This window comes from Leucoraja erinacea, chromosome 2, assembly GCF_028641065.1.
Source record: "Leucoraja erinacea ecotype New England chromosome 2, Leri_hhj_1, whole genome shotgun sequence".
Classification (NCBI taxonomy): Eukaryota; Metazoa; Chordata; class Chondrichthyes; order Rajiformes; family Rajidae; genus Leucoraja; species Leucoraja erinaceus.
This window is the reverse complement of record NC_073378.1, coordinates 6293718-6314956: the sequence shown is the minus strand read 5'-3', so window position 1 is coordinate 6314956 and position 21239 is coordinate 6293718. Positions and strand designations below refer to the sequence as shown.

At 44.7% G+C, this 21239-nt stretch overlaps 1 protein-coding gene across 2 annotated transcripts in view; it reads right to left on the bottom strand.

The window, feature by feature from the left end:
* The window catches only part of LOC129706782 (solute carrier family 12 member 7-like), a 286498-nt gene extending 265765 nt beyond the window's left edge, over positions 1-20733 (bottom strand). Inside the window, exon 1 of one of the 2 annotated variants that reach the window (XM_055651265.1) lies at positions 20246-20733. In XM_055651265.1, coding sequence (XP_055507240.1) covers positions 20246-20405 — 160 coding nt within the window. In that variant the 5' untranslated portion in view covers positions 20406-20733. The remainder of the gene's footprint in view (positions 1-20245) is intronic. The other variant, XM_055651281.1, reaches the window with a different exon arrangement.
* Between the last annotated feature and the right edge of the window lie 506 nt (positions 20734-21239).

The following is a 21239-nucleotide window of genomic DNA, read 5'->3' as shown; positions in this document are numbered from 1 at the left end:
CAAAATAACTCAGTTTAACAGCCTGACCTGCTGAGCTACTCCAGTACTCTGTGTCTTGTTTTGTAAACCAGCACCTTCAGTTTCTCGTTTCTACATCCATTTTAGGGTTGACTGTAAAATATTTTAGGTATAGCAAGGCCATGAAAGTCACTTATAAATTCAAAGTTAAGTCTTTCTCTTGTTAACTATTTTTCTTTCAGTGAAGTAATGTGATCAAAAGACAAGAGCATGACTGGTTTTAATCACGTTCTTGCCTGTTGCCCTGCTGGAATAATGACTCCTGTGGCAAGATGTAAATAAATAATCACCATCATGGAACTGTACATCAGTCAGGAATCAAAGCTTATAAAATACGTAATTTGTACAGAATTCTTTTTAAAATACATTACAAAAAATTATTTAAAAAATACATTACAAAAAAATTACACACACACACCCCACAAATTCAAAACAAACACACATAGAATTACTGAAAACAAAAAAATTTGCAAATGTTGGAAATCTGAAATGAAAGCAGAAAATGCTAGAAATACTCAGGTCTGTGTAATCGCATTTGATACATACCCAGCACTCCCCAATAAGGATACCTCTTTCTCCCAACAAGGATATCAAACTCCAATGGGCTTGGCAGGTTATTACTCGGTGAACTCTGCACCAGTCATTGATCATCATCACCTGAGGGAGGAAGTCAAATGATCCTTGCATGTACTTCAATTGTTTCACTGTTCATTGATGCGGAACCTTGGTTATATTCTCAGCTTTGCTCTTTTTCTGGGCCAGGGTGCGGCTACATAATCCAATCCCCTCCCCCACTTTAAACAAAGACACACTTGAGAAATGACCCCAAAAGGTTTTAATGTCAATCATTAGGAATCAAGCAGGAAGTAGAAAAATATACAAACAATAGAGCAGGCTTAGAGTTTTACTTAACAACTTGCCCAAAATACTTTTAGCTTGTTAGTAGATATTTTGGAAAAGCAATTAAGACTCAAATGTTTTCAAAAATACACTGCCATCCCGTCAACCTTCCAACTCCAAAATGTGCAAATTGAAACAGAACCGTGAGATGGCTGCCCTATTGAACTAGAGGTCTTTGGTCACCTCGGCACACAGTTGTGTTAAAGAATCTCCACAAAATCGCATCAATGAATCACAGGGCTTGTCCAGTACTGTACAAGTCAGGAGACTCGACCAGTAAAAAATAATTCTGATCATTATAATTTCATACATTTGTAATATTTCAAATCCAAACACTCTACTTTCTCTTCACCTTGGCACCCTGCCTCGCCTCTTCTCCCCCCTCGTCTTCCCACCATACCCTCCCATCACTGCCCTCGCCTTAGTCTTCCGGCATCTGGACAGCTCAAGCCACGAGGTTAATGGAATATTTTCTTATTATTATTTATTCAAATCGTTTGCTATGTCGCTCTTCCAGGGAGATGCTAAATGCATTTCGTTGTCTCTGTACTGTACACTGACAATGACAATTAAAATTGAATCTGAATCTGAATCTGATCTGAATCGGATTTTCTGCTTGCCTCAATGAGTACAGCACCAGGAACACATGCAAGAAGCTCAAATATAATCCAGATTAACAATTCACGAAAGAAAAATATTAGTATGCAAGAAACCACAGGCCCCCTTAGCCTAGATGTGTCATTGAGAAGTTATTGAAATCCATTACTATGGGGTAGTAACAAGGCATTTAGCAATCATCAGGCCATCTTAAGGCAATCTTCAGGTTTTTATGAATGGAAAAAATCATGTTTGATAAATTTGCTAGAGTTTATTTTGTGGATGCATCTACAGAACCCAGTAGATGCAGTGCATTGAAATGTCCAGCAGGCATTGAATATCATGCACATAAAAAGTTATGTCCTCGGACAGAGATCGGCAGCCAACTATCAGAAATCAGGGCATTGCGATAAATAGATCATTTTTAGATTAGGCATTAATAACCACTGGGTGTGATAGGGATCAGTGCCAGGTCTTCATCTAAGTCACTGATACAGATTGTAATAGTTGAAGGGTGTCAGGAGTTAGCAGGGGTTATCAGTGGCAGGGGTCAGGGGAGAAGGCAGGAGAATAGGGTTGCGTGGAAATGATTGATTAGCTATGATTGAATGGCAGAGTAGACTTGATGGGCCGGATGGCCTAATTCTGCTGCAAACACTTATGAATAGCTTTAAGATACTATAAACAAATTTGCTTATACAAAGACAGGTGGATTAGCTCGGCAATGTTAAGTCAATGGGCACAAAGTTAACCGTTTGAACAATGTAGAAAAATGTTATCATTTTGGAAGAACGAACGAACGAACAACCAACATTATATTTGAATGCAAGACCACAAAATGGTGTGTTTGGAAGGGATCTAGGGCTCCAACGCATGAAACACAATAAAGGGTTAGCTTGCAGATACATTACATTATTAGGAAGGCAAATGAAATGTTGGCTTCTATTGCAAACGATTTAGAGTATATTTATGGCTCCATTTGGGTGCAAATTTACAAAACATTGATACGAGTGCAATTGGAGCATTGCATGCACATTTAGTCAAACTGGAAGAAGAATATGGAAGTCTGAAGAAGGGTTTCGGCCCGAAACGTTGCCTATTTCCTTCGCTCCATAGATGCTGCTGCACCCGCTGAGTTTCTCCAGCTTTTTTGTGTAACCCTGGAAGAAGAATATACTTGCATTACTTACAATGCAGAAAGATTTGCTGGAATAAAGGGTTTACTGCGTAAAGAAAGGTTCCAGCTTTCTTCATGCAATGCATCGTGAAAGTGGATTGAATGGAGAGAAGTGGTGACTGTGTTCGACAGGGCTTCGCCCAGTTTGAGAAAATCCTCATGTAAATGCTGAATCTTCTCCGATGCAGTATGTCGATGAATGCTCTCTTGAACTTCTGCAGGTATACGGTAGAGAGCATGGAGAGAACATCCGGAAGTGGCGGCGCTGTGAAACGGCTGCGGCTCGCCTGCAGTCTGTCTGTTTTTACTTTTTTGTGTTGTTTTTTTTTGTCTTGTTCAGTTAAACTTTTGGTTATTAGGTTGTGTTATGTGTGTGTGGGGCGGGTGGTGAAACAAGGCTTTCTGTTTCTCCCTTCGGGGGAATGCGACTTTCTTGTCGTATCCCCCTTCTCTTCCCCCGTCTGAGCTGAGGCCTAATGGTGGAGCTGGCGGCCTCCAACCTGCGACCGACCTCGAGGCTCCGGAGGTAGAGCCAGCCAGGACTTACCAACGCGAGGCTGGCCGTCTTCGAGCTGCGGCGGCGTTCGGGCAGCGGCACGACTCGGCGCTCCGGTGAGGGTGGACGGCGCGGGGCTGAGACACTCCCGTGTGGGCAGCCCGGCTCCCGGCTGGAAGGCGCTCTCGTGTGGGCGGCCCGGTGCGGGGCGGAGATGGTGTTCCTGTGGCTGAGGCGGCGTTCTGGCGGCGGTGACCTGAATCTGGGGCTCGGCCGCGGGCCAGTGGACGACATCATCGGGAGCTCGCGGGTCACAGGTTGATGCCTGTTTTCGGGAGCTCCCGTGGCAACAACTGCGTCCGCTGGACTGGAGGGCGGCAGCTTCGACCACCCTGGGCCGCGGAGCTTGAACCGCGGGATTGACTTACCATCGCCCGGTGGGGTATCGCCTCAGCGCAGAGGGAGAAGAGGAGGGAAGAGACAGCAACCCAAACAATTTTGCCTCCATCACAGTGGTGGATGTTAATTTGTGTTTATTGTGTGTTGTTTATTATTATATGCATGGCTGCAGGCAACAACATTTCGTTCAGACCGAAAGGTCTGAATGACAAATAAAGGATTCAATTCAATTTAATTCAATGTTGACTGATTGAATCATGGCCTGGTTTGGCAACTCAAATGCCCAGGAATGAAAGAGATTGCAAAAAGTGGTGAATACTGCCCAGTCTATCATGGGCCCTGACCGCCCCACCATTGAGGCAGCCTCTCAAAATGGCAGCCAATATCAACCAAGGACCCACACCATTCCTGCCACGCTCTCAATTCACTCCTACCATTGGGATGAAGGGAAGTAAAACTTTTTTACCCAGAGAGTTGTGAATCTGTGGAGTTTTCTGCCTCAGAAAACAGTGGAGACCAATTCTCTAGATGCTTTCAAGAGAGAGTTTGATAGAGCTCTTAAAGATAGCGGAATCAGGGGATATGGTGAGAAGGCAGGAACAGGGTACTGAATGTGGATGATCAGCCATGATCACAGTGAATGGCGGTGCTGGCTCAAAGAGCCGAATGGCCTACTCTTGCACCTATTGTCTGTTGATGAGTGCATGATGGTCTGGGCTATGTTCACCACTCTGCAGGTTAAAACGGTCAAGAGCAGAACAGTAGCCATACTAGGCCGAGATGCATCCACTCAGAATACTTTCTATAGCACATCTGTAGAATCCTCATGGAATGTCGATGAATACTCTCTTGAACCTCTACAGGTGTACGGTAGAGAGTATATTGATTGATTGCATCACAGCCTGGTTCAGAAGTCAAACGCCCAGGAATGAAGGAGATTCAAAAAGTGGCAGACATTGCCCCGTCCATCTCGGGCAGTGATCTCCCCTCCATCGAAGGGATCTATAAGAGGCGTTAGTGTTGGGGGAAAAGGGGTGAGATTTAATAAGTTATTCTTCTTCTCACTCCTTTTCGAGCTTGTACAGACACAGAGTTGGACATTGGAAATTTGCTTTTTGTTCTTTTCATTGCTTGTAAATATTGATTGTAATGTCCAATTGTTTGATAATTTCGATTTTGTTACTATTAATGTCTTTAATGTCTTTACTTGTTCGGAATAAATAAAATAAATAAAATAAATATCTCAAAATGACAACCAATAGCATCAAGGACACACACCACCCTCATTTCACTCCTGCCATCAGGAAGAAAGTATAAGAGACTGAAAACAGTAACATCGAAGTTCAGGAACAGCTTCTTTTCAATAACTATCGGGCAATCCGACACTATGAACTCCAACTAAATACGAATTACGAAATGCCTGGGTTGCACTAGAGACTTTGAGCTTTGTTTGTGTTTTAGCACTGTTGAGTTTTTTATTTATAGAACTTTTTGTTTTGTTTATTAAATTAGCTATAGTGAGCATTGCATTTACAAACCTGTTGCACTGCAGCTGCAAGGGAGAATTTCATTGTTCCATTTTGGGAAATATGATGATAAAAAACTCTTGACACCCACGAAAGTAAATACGCTGCGTTTTCTTAATAACTGTCTTGCATGAGGAGACCAGTTAGGTTTTTGGTGATATGAATTCCGAGAAACTTGAAGCTGCCAACCATCTCTACAACAGCACTGTTGAAGAAGGGTTATGTTCACCCCCCCCCCACCTCACTTCATTAGATCCACAAACAAATTTACTGTCTTGTTGACAGTGAGGGTTATGTTGGCCTGACACCATATAACAATTACAGCACGGAAACAGGCCATCTCGACCCTTCTAGTCCATGCCGAACACGTATTCTCCCCATGTCCCATATACCTGCGCTCAGACCATAACCTTCCATTCCCTTCCCATCCATATAACTATCCAATTTATTTTTAAATGATAAAAACGAACCTGCCTCCACCACCTTCACTGGAAGCTCATTCCACACAGCTACCACTCTCTGAGTAAAGAAGTTCCCCCTCATGTTACCCCTAAACTTCAGTCCCTTCATTCTCAAGTCATGTCCCCTTGTTTGAATCTTCCCTACTCTCAGTGGGAAAAGCTTTTCCACGTCAACTCTGTCTATCCCTCTCATCATTTTAAAAACCTCTATCAAGTCCCCCCTTAACCTTCTGCGCTCCAAAGAATAAAGCCCTAACTTGTTCAACCTTTCTCTGTAACTTAGTTGCTGAAACCCAGGCAACATTCTAGTAAATCTCCTCTGTACTCTCTCTATTTTGTTGACATCCTTCCTATAATTGGGCGACCAAAATTGTACACCATACTCCAGAATTGGCCTCACCAATGCCTTGTACAATTTTAACATTACATCCCAACTTCTATACTCAATGCTCTGATTTATAAAGGCCAGCACACCAAAAGCTTTCTTTACCACCCTGACAAGCGGTACCCTCTGTTGACCTATTTTGCCTGTACACGACTCTTGATGGTCCGGAAGACTGGCACCGATGTGGGCCTTTGCCAGTCTTTCAAATCACTTTATTCTGGTTGCTGCTGGAGCTATTGGATGCAAGTCGTCGATATTTCAGGTCACTTCACATTTCTTGGTGCCTGGAATGGTGTAGGGTTCCTTGAAGCAGATGGGGAAAATAAACAAATAAAGCGAGAGGTCGACGAGGTCAGCGAAGACTGTATCCTGCTGCTTGGCACACGATTTCAGAACTATACAGGAACCCCCATCCCGGTCGGCCACTCTCCAAGCGTTTACTCGTGTAAAAGCATACCCGATATCTGCCACCAAGGAGTAACATATAACATATAACAATCACAGCACGGAAACAGGCCATCTCGGCCCTACAAGTCCGTGCCGAACAACTTTTTTCCCTTAGTCCCACCTGCCTGCACTCATACCATAACCCCTCCATTCCCTCTCATCCATATGCCTATCCAATTTATTTTTAAATGATACCAACGAACCTGCCTCCACCACTTCCACTGGAAGCTCATTCCACACCGCTACCACTCTCTGAGTAAAGAAGTTCCCCCTCATATCACCCCTAAACTTCTGTCCCTTAATTCTGAAGTCATGTCCTCTTGTTTGAATCTTCCCTATTCTCAAAGGGAAAAGCTGGTCCACATCAACTCTGTCTATCCCTCTCATCATTTTAAAGACCTCTATCAAGTCCCCCCTTAACCTTCTGCGCTCCAGAGAATAAAGACCTAACATTCAACCTATCTCTGTAACCCTTTGAGGGATGGAGGAACACACCTGGGTGGAATATTGTTTGCCTGTTCAAATCAGGCAAATAAAGGCATTGAACTCATCTAGTAGGGATCAGTTGTTGCCAGAGATAACCCCTGATTTCAGCCTGTAGCTCGTAATGATTTTCAGGCTCAGCCACAGTCGCCTAGCATCCACTGGATTGAATCGAGCCCCTAGCTCGTTGGAGCACCTGGAACGCAAAAATGTAGTTGCCAGTGTGTTAAATTAGATGTTTATTCTGCAGGTACATAACGGAGGCAGGTGGGTGACCACCAAGGAGTAAGGAATTCCCTAAGATTATAACCTTTTCTAATAAGTAATATCGAGCTGTATATTGTTGGTGGCCTCCCACGGGAGAGCCAAGTTTATAGCAGCATGTTGGGCATTTCTGTACAGAAGGGGGAAAGAAGGCGTCTCTGTGGCCACCAAAGAGACTCCAGGTTAGGCCTAGCCAAGCTGGCCATCTGCGAGTCACGACACCAGGCGGAAGGAGGATCGGCCCAAGCCAGCTACCTACTGCTTCTCTGGGTTTACATCAAGTCAACTTTATTTGTCACATACACAAACAAGGTATACAGTGAAATGAAAGTGGCAATGCTTGCGGGATTGTGCAAAACAACAGAACAGAACCAGTATTTACATTTGAAAAAGCCGTAACAATATTTACGCCCTGGTGAGATCAGAGTTTAGTCCTGATGGCCTGGGGGAAGAAACTGCGTCTCAGACTCTGTTTTTGCTGTGTGACAGCAGAGGAGCTTGCCATGACCACAGCAGCTGGAACAGTCCGTTGCTGGGGTGGTAGGGGTCCTTCATGATCCTGTAGGCTCTGGATCTGCACTACCTGGTGTATAGGTCCTACAAAGGGGAGGGGGTGGGAGTGTAGTTCCTGTGGTGTGTTCGGCCAAATGCACTACTCTTCGCAGAGCCTTCCTGTCCTGGGCAGAGCTGTTGCCAAATCAGATAGAGATGTATCCGGTCAGGATGCTTTCCACAGCCCGAGTTGAAGGATTGAAAGACTCTGAATTTCCTCAGCTGCCCGTGGTGGTAAATGCACTGCCTTGCTTTTCTCACCAGTGTGGCTGTGTGTGTGTTGTCCATGTCAGATCCTCTGTGACGTGTACTCCCAGGTATTTAAAGCTGCTCACCGTATACACAGTCGTCCCATTAATCCCCAGTGCCGTGTACGTCCTTGGTTGGTGTGCCCTTTTAACGTCCACAATCAGCTCCTTAGTTTTTGTGACATTCAAGAGGCTGTTATCCTGACACCAGAATGCCAGGTCAGCCACCTCCTCCAGGTAGGCCATCTCATCGTTAACGCAGATCAGGCCCACCACCACTGTGTCATCAGCCAACTAACTGATTGAATTGAATTCCTTTATTGTCATTTAGACCTTACGGTCTGAACTAAATTTTGTGCCTGCAGTCATACATACAATCATACAATAATAAACAACAATAAACACAAATTAACATCCACCACAGTGAGTCCTCCAAGTACCTCCTCACTGTGGTGGAGGCAAAATTCTTAGGGCTGCAGTCTCTTCCCTTCCTCTTCTCCCTCTGCGCTGAGGCGATTCCCCACCGGGCGATGGTACAACCAGTCCCGCGGCTCACCGAACCCCGCAACGGGCCGGTTCAAACACCGCGGCCCGGGGTGGTCGAAGCTGCCGCCCTCCAGTCCAGCAGACGCAGCCGCCGGCCCGCGGCTGAACCCAGGACTCAGGTCATAGCCGCCAGAACGCCGTTCCAGCCACCGGAGCACCGTCCCAGCCCCGAGCCAGATCGCCCTCACGCGAGTGCCGTTCCTCCCTCCAGCTGGGCCGCTCCGACGGGAGCGCCGTACCTCCCTTGAGCTGGGCCGCTCCGACGTGAGCGCCGTTCCACCCTCGGGATGGGCTGCTCCAACGGGAGCACCACAGCCCCTCACGGGAGAGTCTCAGCCCCCGTGTCTACTCATCTTGACCACCTGGGGCCTGGTGGTCAAAAAGTCCAGGAGCACACAGAGAATTATTCAGTCCCAGTTCCAGCAGCTTATCAGCAAGTCTGGTGGGGGCTATGGTGTTGAAAGCTGAATTGAAATCAATGAACAGTAGCCTCACATAGCCCCCCCTTCTGGCTGTCAAGGTAAGAGAGGAGTGGTGTGCAAAAACTGGGAGATCAGTTTGGACAGTATACGAACTGCAGCGGAAACCATTGGGAGGAAGGTGCAGATGTTGTCCTTGAGCAGCCTCTCGAAGCATTTCATCCCCACTGAGGTGAGGGCCACCGGTCGGTAGATATTCAAGCAGGCTAGAGGGGCATTCTTAGGGACTGGGACAATAGAGAATCTCTTGAAGCAGGTAGGGACCACGGACTTGGCCAGGGACAGGTTAAATATTGTGGTGAACACTGGAGCCAGCTGCTGCGCCCGGGTGGTTTAAGAGAGGGACTATGTGCTGTCTGTGAGCACCTTGGGGGGTTTCCGGGAGCGCTGGGCACAGCAAGGGGTATCCTCAATAAAGGTGGGGAAATAGTTGTTTAATATTCAAGAACATTTGTTTATTTTGTATTTATGGTGGTGGGTTTGTTTGTATTTGTGTGTGCATTTTTGTCAATTGTAGATTAAAATTACTTTTGGTTACAAAAAAGACGCCTGTTTGGTATGTTACCTCGTGGTACTGGGGTCAAGGATGTTTTGGAGCAGCGGTTGGACATTTTGAAAAGGAAGGGCAAACAGCCAAAGGTCATGATACATGTATGTAGCAAGAAGGGCTGCAGGGAAAATGCTGGGAACTATAGGCCGGTGAGCTTAGCATCTGTAGTAAGTAACTTACTGGCGAGTATTCCGAGGGATAGGATATACAGGCATTTGGATGGGCAAGGGTTGGTTAGGGATAGTCAGCATAGTTGTGTACGTGGGAGGTCGTATCTCACAAACCCGATTGATTTCTTTGAAGACATGACCAAAAGGTTGATGAGGGCAGAGCTGTCGATGTTTTGTCCATGGGCTTCAGTAAGGCGTTTGACAAGGTTATGCATGGTAGGCTCCTCTGGAAGGTTAGATCGCATGGGATCCAAGGAGAGATAACTGAATGGATAGCAAATTGGCTCCATGGAAGGTAATGGTGGAAGGTTGCTTCTCAGACTGGAGGCCTGTGACTAGTGGTGTGCCTCAGGGTTCGGTGCTGGGCCCGTTACTGTTTGTCATCTGCATCAATGATTTGGATGAGAACATCCAGGGTAAGATTAGCAATTTTGCTAATGATACAAAAAGTGAGTGGTTTTGCAGATAGTGAAGATGATTGCAGCAGGATCTGAATCGATTGGCCAGGTGGGCGGAGGAATGGTTGATGCAATTTAATACAGAGAAGTGTGAGGTGTTGCATTTTGGGACATCAAACAAGGGCAGGACCTACATAATAAATGGTAGGCCTCTGGGTAGTGTTGTAGAGCAGAGGGATCTAGGAGTACAGGTACATGGTTCCTTGAAGGTCGAGTTGTACATAAATAAAGGTGGTCAAAAAGGCATTTGACACTTTGGCCTTCATCAGTCAGAGTATCGAGTATAGAAGTTGGGAGGTCATGTTGCAGCTGTATAAAACGTTGGTGAGTGCATTTAGAATATTGTGTTCAGTTCTGGGCAGCAGTTTTTGGAAAGATATTGTCAAGCTTGAAAGGGTTCAGAAAAGATTTAAAAGGATGTTGCCAGGACTAAATAGTGTGAGCTATAGGGAGAGGTTGACTAGGCTGGGTCTCCATTCCATGGAGGATGAGGGGAGATCTTAGAGGTATACAAAATCATGAGAGGAATAGATCAGGTAGATGCACAAAGTATTTTGCCCAGAGTAGGGGAATCGAGGACCAGAGGACATAGGTTCAAGGTGAAGGGGAAAAGATTTAATACGAATCCGAGGGTTAACTTTTTCATGCAAAGGGCGGTAAGTGTATGGAACAAGCTGCCAGAGGAGGTAGTTGAGGCTGGGACGATCTCATCATTTAAGAAACAGTTAGACAGGTACATGGATAGGACAGGTTTGGAAGGATATGGACCAAGCGCATGCAAGTGGGACTAGTGTAGCTGGGACATTGTCGGCCGGTGTGGGCGAGTTGGGCTGAAGGGCCTGTTTCCACACTGTATGACTCTACATGTAGTAGAAGGGATGAGGTTAGGAAGCTATGCAGCTATTTAAAGAACAGGACATCATAAGGTTGTAATCTCTGAATGTTTGCAATTTCACAAGCGAGTCAGTATAAGAATAGAAGAATAGGTCAGATGAATGAGTGCCTGAAGGGATGGTACAGGAGGATGAGTTTTAGAATCCTGGGTCACTCAAGCCATTTCTGAGTGAGATGGGATCTATATAAACTATACAGTTTACTCCTGACCCAGAGCTGGACCAATATCCTTGCTTGGTGATTTACGATCACAGAATGGCAGAGATAGCTAGAAGCCATTCTCTATGTTTTTATGTGGGACCAATTATCTTACTCAATGGCATTGCATTATCTATCCTGAGCATTCCCCTCTGGTGTAACTTGTCTGCAATGTGCCTCCAGCATTATACGCTTCAAGTCACACACCCTTCCGACTTGAAAAGTTCACCATTCTTTCATTATCACCAAGTCTAAATCTCGGAACTCCCATGCATTGTGGAGAATCTCCAAATTAGTTTGAGAAGGTCGCTCATCACCACCTTCTCAGGGCAATTGAAGATGAGCAATAAAATGTTGGCTTTGCCTTCAACACTCAGATCAATTGAGCCAGGCTCCATCCACATGTTAACCATATAACAATTACAGCACGGAAACAGGCCATCTCGGCCCTACAAGTCCGTGCCGAACAACTTTTTTTCCCTTAGTCCCACCTGCCTGCACTCATACCATAACCCTCCATTCCCTTCTCATCCATATGCTTATCCAATTTATTTTTAAATGATACCAATGAACCTGCCTCCACCACTTCCACTGGAAGATCATTCCACACCGCTACCACTCTCTGAGTAAAGAAGTTCCCCCTCATATTACCCCTAAACTTCTGTCCCTTAAAACCTCATGTTCTGCCACACAACACTGGAGGTTTGGTGGGGTAGTTGTTCAGACAGTAAGTTTACACCGAAGTACTTGACAAAGTGCATAGTAGGGTTCCTAGGTACACAAAATTGCTGGAGAAACTCAGCGGGCGCAGCAGCATCTATGAAGCGAAGAAAATAGGCGACGTTTCGGGCCGAAACCCTTCTTCAGACTGATGATTCCTATCTTGCAGCATATAGCTTTCCCAATTTATTAAGCTTGCCAGTTAAACTGCTCAATGGTCAGAAGTTTTATAAATTGAAGATTTCTAGTGACCTTGTTTATCCCAAAGACAATGCAATACACCACTGTGGAAATTGAGTGTATTTCCACTCCATAGTGAAAGCCGAGAAAATGCAGGCCAAAATACGCAAACTAAAGGATCTGTAACGTTTATACATCTTACGATATTTATAAAGTGATTGTATAAGTTACAATTTACAGTTCAAGACACAATCCACCAGTTTACAACATCACTGCTTATAAAAAAATCTGAGCATTCTAAATGACATGTACAACGTACCACCTATAGTAATAGTAAGAGGAGCTTGTTCTTAGACGTGTTCCTTTATAACTGGGTTTGTGTATACTTTCAAAATAATTCTGAAGAAAAATTACAAATGAAACAGGGTGGCTTTTACCTCACGCACACCTATACTTTCTCAAGTACCCAAAAATCTATCTAACCAAGGAGTAGATGTCAAACCTTCCATCCGTGGACCACTTACACAATTAATAAATGTGACAACCAAATTAAAAATCTTTTGTACAATATAAGACCATATAAGAATTACAGCACGGAAACAGGCCATCTCGGCCCTACAAGTCCGTGCCGAACAATTTTTTTTCCCCTTAGTCCCACCTGCCTGCACTCACACCATAACCCTCCATTCCTTTCTCATCCATATGCCTATCCAATTTATTTTTAAATGATACCAATGAACCTGCCTCCACCACTTCCACTGGAAGCTCATTCCACACTGCTACCACTCTCTGAGTAAAGAAGTTCCCCCTTATATTACCCCTAAACTTCTGTCCCTTAATTCTGAAGTCATGTCCTCTTGTTTGAATCTTCCCTATTCTCAAAGGGAAAAGCTTGTCCACATCAACTCTGTCTATCCCTCTCATCATTTTAAAGACCTCTATCAAGTCCCCCCCTTAACTTTCTGCGCTCCAGAGAATAAAGACCTAACTTATTCAACCTATCTCTGTAACTTAGTTGTTGACAATTTAGTTATGGTAATGGAATTTAGTTATGGTAATGGAATAACAATTTAGTTATGGTAATGGAAGCTATCATAAACTAATATTCCAAACAAGAAAACAGATGACTTTTTCCTTTCACAAGGACTTGTCCATCACAAAGGACTTTATCACCAAGACGTTTCTTCCTGGAACAAAGAAACCACAGCAACGGTCTTCTGCACTCCAAGATCCCACCATAAGCAATTAGACACTTCTCAAATAAATTGAATTTGTTGATGTTAGTCACGATATAAATATTAGCTGTGACGGATAACCACCCTGCAATTATTTGAAATAATATCATGGGGCTTTTCTTTACGCAGATGGAGCCTTGATTTAATAACTCATCTGAAAGATAATCCTTGTGAACATGAACAAAGAAAATATTTGCCTTTACATTGCCAGCTTTGGTACTGGTGATTTTAGAAACTGATGCATAAACAAACAGCAGTGCACCTTGGCACTTAAAAATCTAAAATGTCCCATGGTTATTTACTGTATTGATTGGGAATGCAACCAGAGGTCCTTTTCCCTTGACATACTACACAAATCTTGCTGTATTTCTATTTTTGCTGCATGCATTTAAACAACTAATATTATAAAACAAATGCAGCCATGTTAGCAGGTCAGGTTTAATTAAAATTAGAGATAAGATGCGGAGGTTGAAGGGGATGTGGGTGGCTTAAACTATGATAAGAGAATAAAAGAAGCAAGGCCAGACTGGAATGTATCCATGATTATAGGTTTGTGTTGTGAACCATTGACAAACACATAACCAGGCACTTGTCCGGTGCATCCGGTACATTTACAGACTGCTCTTACATCAGGAAGTGGAGAGGGATTGCAACTTTGAAAACTAACTTAACTCCTCTCAGTCACAAATTAAAATTAATTTTACCCTATAATTAAGAATTATATTTAACAAATGTAGCAAAGCATTCAGTTTTAGAATGCACAACAGCTGTCGAGTTTAATTGACATCATAAGCCAAAGTGGATGTTGCACTGATTGAAACGGCCACACCTACTAATTACAAAAAGAGTTCCACAATAAAGACAGGACAATAAACTATATGGTCTGAAATGTAAACCGCAGTGGATCACTGATATAGAAAACAAATGTTTAAAAATTGAAGATACTATTTGCTAGCTGAATGTTTTCTTTGTTACTTTCATCCTATTATGCAATTACACATTTTGGGATTTAGAAACATAGAAATTAGGTGCAGGAGTAGGCCATTCGGCCCTTCGAGCCTGCACCGCCATTCAATATGATCATCCAACTCAGTATCCCGTACCTGCCTTCTCTCCATACCCTCTGATCCCCTTAGCCACAAGGGCCACATCTAACTCCTTCTTAAATATAGCCAATGAACTGGCCTCGACTCCCCTCTGCGGCAGTATTTTAGACAGTAACTACATTATTTAGCACATTACCATACTGAAACTCCCCACAGAATACCAAATGCACCATGTTTCAACCAAACAAAAATACTTGGTACATTTCTCAAAACAATGCAGTGAGCACACTTCAATGACAACACAGAATTAACACTGCGACACGAGACAATACAGGTGCAGATGCTGAAATTCAGACACCCCCCTCCAATCTCTCTTTCCCCTATCCCCACCCCGGCAGGCACATGTTCCCCTTCGCCTTTCCCCTCATCCATATGCTCATAGAAACATAGAAATTAGGTGCAGGAGTAGGCCATTCGGCCCTTCGAGCCTGCACCGTCATTCAATATGATCATGGCTGATCATCCAACTCAGTATCCCGTACCTGCCTTCTCTCCATACCCCCTGATCCCCTTAGCCACAAGGGCCACATCTAACTCCCTCTTAAATATAGCCAATGAACTGGCCTCAACTACCCTCTGTGGCAGAGAGTTCCAGAGATTCACCACTCTCTGCGTGAAAAAAAAGTTCTTCTCATCTCGGTTTTAAAGGATTTCCCCTTTATCCTTAAGCTGTGACCCCTTGTCCTGGACTTCCCTAACATCGGAAACAATCTTCCTGCATCTAGCCTGTCCAACCCCTTAAGAATTTTGTAAGTTTCTATAAGATCCCCTCTCAATCTTCTAAATTCTAGAGAGTATAAACCAAGTCTATCCAGTCTTTCTTCATAAGACAGTCCTGACATCCCAGGAATCAGTCTGGTGAACCGTCTCTGCACTCCCTCTATGGCAATAATGTCTTTCCTCAGATTTGGAGACCAAAACTGTACGCAATACTCCAGGTGTGGTCTCACCAAGACCCTGTACAACTGCAGTAGAACCTCTCTGCTCCTATACTCAAATCCTTTTGCAATGAAAGCTAACATACCATTCGCTTTCTTTACTGCCTGCTGCACCTGCATGCCTACCTTCAATGACTGGTGTACCATGACACCCAGGTCTCGTTGCATCTCCCCCTTTCCCAATCGGCCACCATTTAGATAATATGCATCTCCCATCCCCAAGTCCCACATTTCCTTTTACTGCCCTTCTTTCCCCTCACCTGTTCCATTCCACCCATATTCCTCCCCCCAAATTTAGTGATGGAGCCATATAGCACAGATACAAGCGCACCTTGGCCCAAATTGCCCATGTCAAGCAAGATGCCCCATCTACAGTTGTCCCATCTGCCAGTGTTTGGCCCATTTCCCTCAAAACATTTCCTATGCATGTACCTGTCTAAATGTTGTAGTGGTACTTATCTGAACTACCTCAAAATAAGTCATACAGCGTTGAAACAGGCCCTTCGGCCCAACTTGTCCATGTTTACTGATATGCCCCATCAACACTAGTCCCACCTTTTGGACCATATCCCGCCAAACCTATCCTATCCATGTACCTGTTCAAATGTTTTTTAAACATCGTGAGCTCATAAGTGATAGAACTAGAATTAGGCTGATCTATCGTCTACTCCGCTATTCAATCATGGCTGATCTATCTCTCCCTCCTTTTGCATAAGCACACTTCAATAATGCCTACTCCCCTTAATTTCTGACACCTGTACTAATCAATAATCTATCTATCTCTCTGCCTTCCCCTCATCTCCTTACTGAAATAACCTCTAATTCTGAGTATAACCTAGAGTCCTAGACTCTCCCACTAGAGGAAACATCCTTTGCACATCCACTCTATACAAGCATTTCATTATTCTGTATGTTTCAATGAAGTCCCTCTTCTAAAAAAAAATGAAATGAAATGAAATGAAATGAAATGAAATGATTCAATTAATTGTCATTGTCAGTGTACAGTACAGAGACAACGAAATGCATTTTTAGCATCTCCCTTGAAAGGGAGACACAGGGCGTCGCTGTGTGCCCGCGCCTGCCGCCGTAATTACATTCCATTACACACAGGCAAAGGTGGGTGAATTGTCTTGCCCAAGGACACAACGACAGTATGCACTCCAAGCGGGATTTGAACCGGCTACCTTCCGGTCGCCAGCCGAACTCTTAGCCCATTGTGCTATCTGTCGCCCTACGCCCTAAAGGGGTCTTCTGAGGTAATTCTTCTAAACTCCAGCGAGTCCTGGCATCATTCTTGTAAACCTCCTCTGGACACTCTCCAGAGCCAGCACATTCTTCCTGAGATATGTTGCCCAAAATTTCACAATATTCCAAATGTGGTTGTACCCGCGCCTTATGGAGCCTCAGCATTACATCCCTGTTTTTGAAAAACAAGCCCTCTTGAAATAAATCCTAGCATTGAGTTTGCTTTCTCTACTACCGATTCGACTTGCTATGAGAATGCAGGGTGACTTGGACAGGTTGGAGGAGTGGGCAGATGCATGGCAGATGAAGTTTAATGCGGATAAATGTGAGGTTATCCACATTGGTAGCAAAAACAGGAAGGCAGATTACTATCTAAATGGCGTCAAGTTGGGAAAAGGGGAAGTACAACGGGATCTGGGGGGTCCTTGCACATCAGCCTATGAAAGTAAGCATGCAGGTACAGCAGGCAGTGAAGAAAGCGAATGGCATGTTGGCCTTTATAACAAGAGGAATCGAATATAGGAGCAAAGAGGTCCTTCTGCATTTGTACAGAGCTCTAGTGAGACCACACCTGGAGTATTGTGTGCAGTTTTGGTCCCCTAATTTGAGGAAGGACATTCTTGCTATTGAGGGAGTGCAGCGTAGATTTACACGGTTAATTCCCAGGATGGCGGGACTGTCATATGCTCATAGAATGGAGCAGCTGGGCTTGTACACTCTGGAGTATAGAAGGATGAGAGGATATCTCATTGAAACATATAAGATTGTTAAGGTTTGGACACGCTAGAGGCAGGAAAAATGTTTCCGATGTTGGGGGAGACCAGAACCAGGGGCCACAGCTTAAGAATAAGGAGTAAGCCATTTTTAACGAAGACGAGGAAACACTTTTTCCTCACAGAGAGTGGCAAGTCTGTGGAATTCTCTGCCTCAGGTGGAGGCAGGTTCTCTGGATGCTTTCAAGAGAGAGCTAGATAGGGCTCTTAAAAGTAGCAGAGTCAGGGGATATGGGGAGAAGGCAGGAATGAGGTGCTGATTGTGGATGATCAGCCATGATCACATTGAATGGCGGTGCTGGGCCAAATGGCTTGCTCCTGCACCTATTGTCTATTAACTTTTTGGGAATACTGCACTAGCATTCCCAAGTCCCTTTGTACCTCCGATTTCTACATTTTCTCCCCATTTAGAAAATAGTCTACACCTTTATTCCTACTACCAAAATGCATGACTCCACACTTTGCTACAGGATATTCCATCTGCACTTTCCTGCCCACTCTCCCAACCTGTCCAAGTCCTTCTGCAGAGTCCCTGCTTTCTCTACACTACCTGCCCTTCCACCTATGTTCATATCATTCGCAGCAGGGTAATATTGGCAATTTTCCATTCATCTGGGACTTCTCAAAGGAATAAAGCCTTAGCCTGCCCAACCTCTCTCTATATCTCAGGCCATTGGGTGCTGGCAACATCCTCAAATCTTCTCTGCACCCTGTCCAGAACAACATCCTATAACAGGATGACCAAAATTGAACACAACCCTCTAAATGTGGCATCAATGTCCTGTACAACTGTAAAACATGGCCTCCCCATTTCAAAACACTGACTAATGAAGCCCAAAGCCTTTTAGACCACCCTATCCACCTGTGATGCCACTTTCAAAGAACCATTCACCTGCACCCCTAGATCCCTCTACAATAATCTCCAGAGCCCTGCTAGTTACTTCGAAATTGCTGCCCTGGTTAGACTTCACAAAATGCAACACCTCGTCCTTCTCAGTATTAAATCCCATCAACCATTCCTCAGCCCACCTGATCATAGAAACATAGAAAATAGGTGCAGTAGTAGGCCATTCGGCCCTTCGAGCCTGCACCGCCATTCAATATGATCATGGCTGATTATCCAACTCAGTATCCCGTACCTGCCTTCTCTCCATACCCCCTGATCCCTTTAGCCACAAAGGCCACATCTAACTCCCTCTTAAATATAGCCAATGAACTGGCCTCAACTACCTTCTGTGGCAGAGAATTCCAGAGATTCACCACTCTCTGTGTGAATAAATGTTTTCCTCATCTCGGTCCTAAAAGATTTCCCCCTTATCCTTAAACTGTGACCCCTTGTTCTGGACTTCCTCAACATCGGGAACAATCATGAGCCAGCTGCAATTATTGACAACCATCTTTGCTATCTACAACATTAACTCATGTTAGTGCAGTTTAGTGTCATCAGGAAACTTACTAATCATGCCTTGTGGGTAGACAACAATGCTGGAGAAACTCAGCGGGTGAGGCAACATCTGTAGAGCAAAGGAATCATGCCTTGTACGTCATTCCAAATCATTGATTATAGATGCCAAACAGGGCCCGGCACCGATCCCTGAGGCACATCATTAATCACAGACCTCCAATTCAATAAACAACCTACCTCTGCTTCCTTCCACAAAGTTAATTTTCTATCCAGTCAGCTAGCTCTCCTTGGATCCCATGAGATCCAACCTCCCAGAGCAGCCTACTATTCAGAACCTTGTCAAATGCCTTGAAATCCATACATGTCCACAGCTCAACCATTTACATTTAACACCTTGTCTCCTTTTCACCTCCAGCCTTTGTCACTTACTTCACCCATCTGCGAATTGCCCTCCTCCCACCTGTATCCGACAATCACTCACCTCACTTTGCCCCACTATCGCCAATCTTTTCAATCTCTCTCCCTACTCCAATCTGTAGAAACATTCCCACCTGAAACGTCGCGTTTTTCATTTTCACTATAGATGCTGCAAGACCCGCTGAGTTCCTCCAGCAGTTTGTTTTTTTTAACTCCAGAAAACATTGCCACACATTAAAACAGTGCGAGTTTTAAAAGGACGTACACAATAATTGTAATAACTTATATCAACTCGTATACAACAACAAAAAAGTTTACAAACGCAAATTAGCAAATCCTTAAAAGTATAATTCTGACAATTCAAAATGGTGCGGTTTCCTTTCTCACTTTTAGCCCAAATTCACAAACAAACTCTTGCTAATACCAGAACATTAATGAAAACACCAGGAATAATAAAATTAGGACCAATGCAGTCAGCCGAGGTAGCGGGGAAAGGTTTGGAACAGAGTGGCAGGGAGACAAAAGAGCTTTAATTTATTGGGAAATATCCTCTGGCGACCTGGTGCCGATGTCAATACAGAGACAAACACAAAATGAACAATGGGCGAATTCACAGGGGCGTCGGATAAATGGAATTGCCAATGAACCACAATGTGAAACACACGATAAACTAAATATTCTAGGTCTCGCAACGTTAACCAATATTTTACTGGAGGATTGATCTCCACTCATTACCGCGGCTTCCAATATTTGTTTGCAAGTGGAGTGTATTCAAACAGACTTTCGCAAGCCCAACGCTATCGTGCAAACCAGAGTTTAAGCTGCTTTAAAATACAAATAGCACCCCAAACTTCCCGTTTCCACATTAGCTTTTAGAAGAGAGCACTCTAGGACCGGAATCAGCTCCGCTGCTTGCACAATGGGGAAAGTGCAGCAGGTTTTTCTTTCCGTTCAGCGGTTCACGTGTTGGCTTCTTACCGTATCTATTTGGCTCCCTGAGGTACTCGAGTATGGGCACTGAGCTTTCCTCCTGTGTAGCACTGGTGCCGTTACTGTCCTTATTCTGCATCTCATCAATTACATGCCCGTCTATCTGGCTGCGAACAGTGGTGACCAAAAACCTCTGGGACTGAGACATGACGGGCCCTTGTGCCTCCTTGTCCCTCCTTGTCCGTAGCCCGTCTGCCTGTGAGCGCCGGTGTTCCTGTTCATCGGCGGATTCTCAGCCCTTGAAGGGAGAGCAAAAACCAACGCTGACCTCCCTCCCTCCTCACGGTACAGTCTCCAACTCCAGCGCCAACTTCAAACCCGGGTTCGCCAATAAAAACACGTGTAGCACCTCTCACTCTGGAGCACATGCACCCGCTGCATCTGTGCTCAGCTCATGAGGCTCCTTTTGTTGTTTGTGGCACGCATCAAGCGGTCCCGATCCGCGAGTGAGTGTCGCTCCCAGCGTCTGACACTCAGCGAATCTGTTGGCCTCGGGATAAAATGTGACCTTTAGGCAGCAGTTCACGCTGCTGACTCTGAAACCGGCACCCAGCCAGCGCAGCCAAGTGGTGCAACCAGATGGCCAACCTTTCTATTCGGCTTGGAGTCCAGCGTGGTTGAGAATAACTGTTTGTAGAAAGAACAATGATACGATTTTTTTTTTTTTAATGTTATTGTTTTCATAGAAAACATAGAAAATAGGTGCAGGAGTAGGCCATTCGGCCCTTCGAGCCTGTACCGACATCCTTTTCCCTTTCTTGTCCCCACCCACCCCCACCCCCGATCAGTCTGAAGAAGGGTTTCGGCCCGAAACGTTGCCTATTTCCTTCGCTCCATAGATGCTGCTGCACCCGCTGAGTTTCTCCAGCTTTTCTGTGTAACCTTCAATATGATCATGGCTGATCATCCAACTCGGTATCCCGTACCTGCCTTCTCTCCATACCCCCTGATCCCTTTAGCCCCAAGGGCCACATCTAACTCC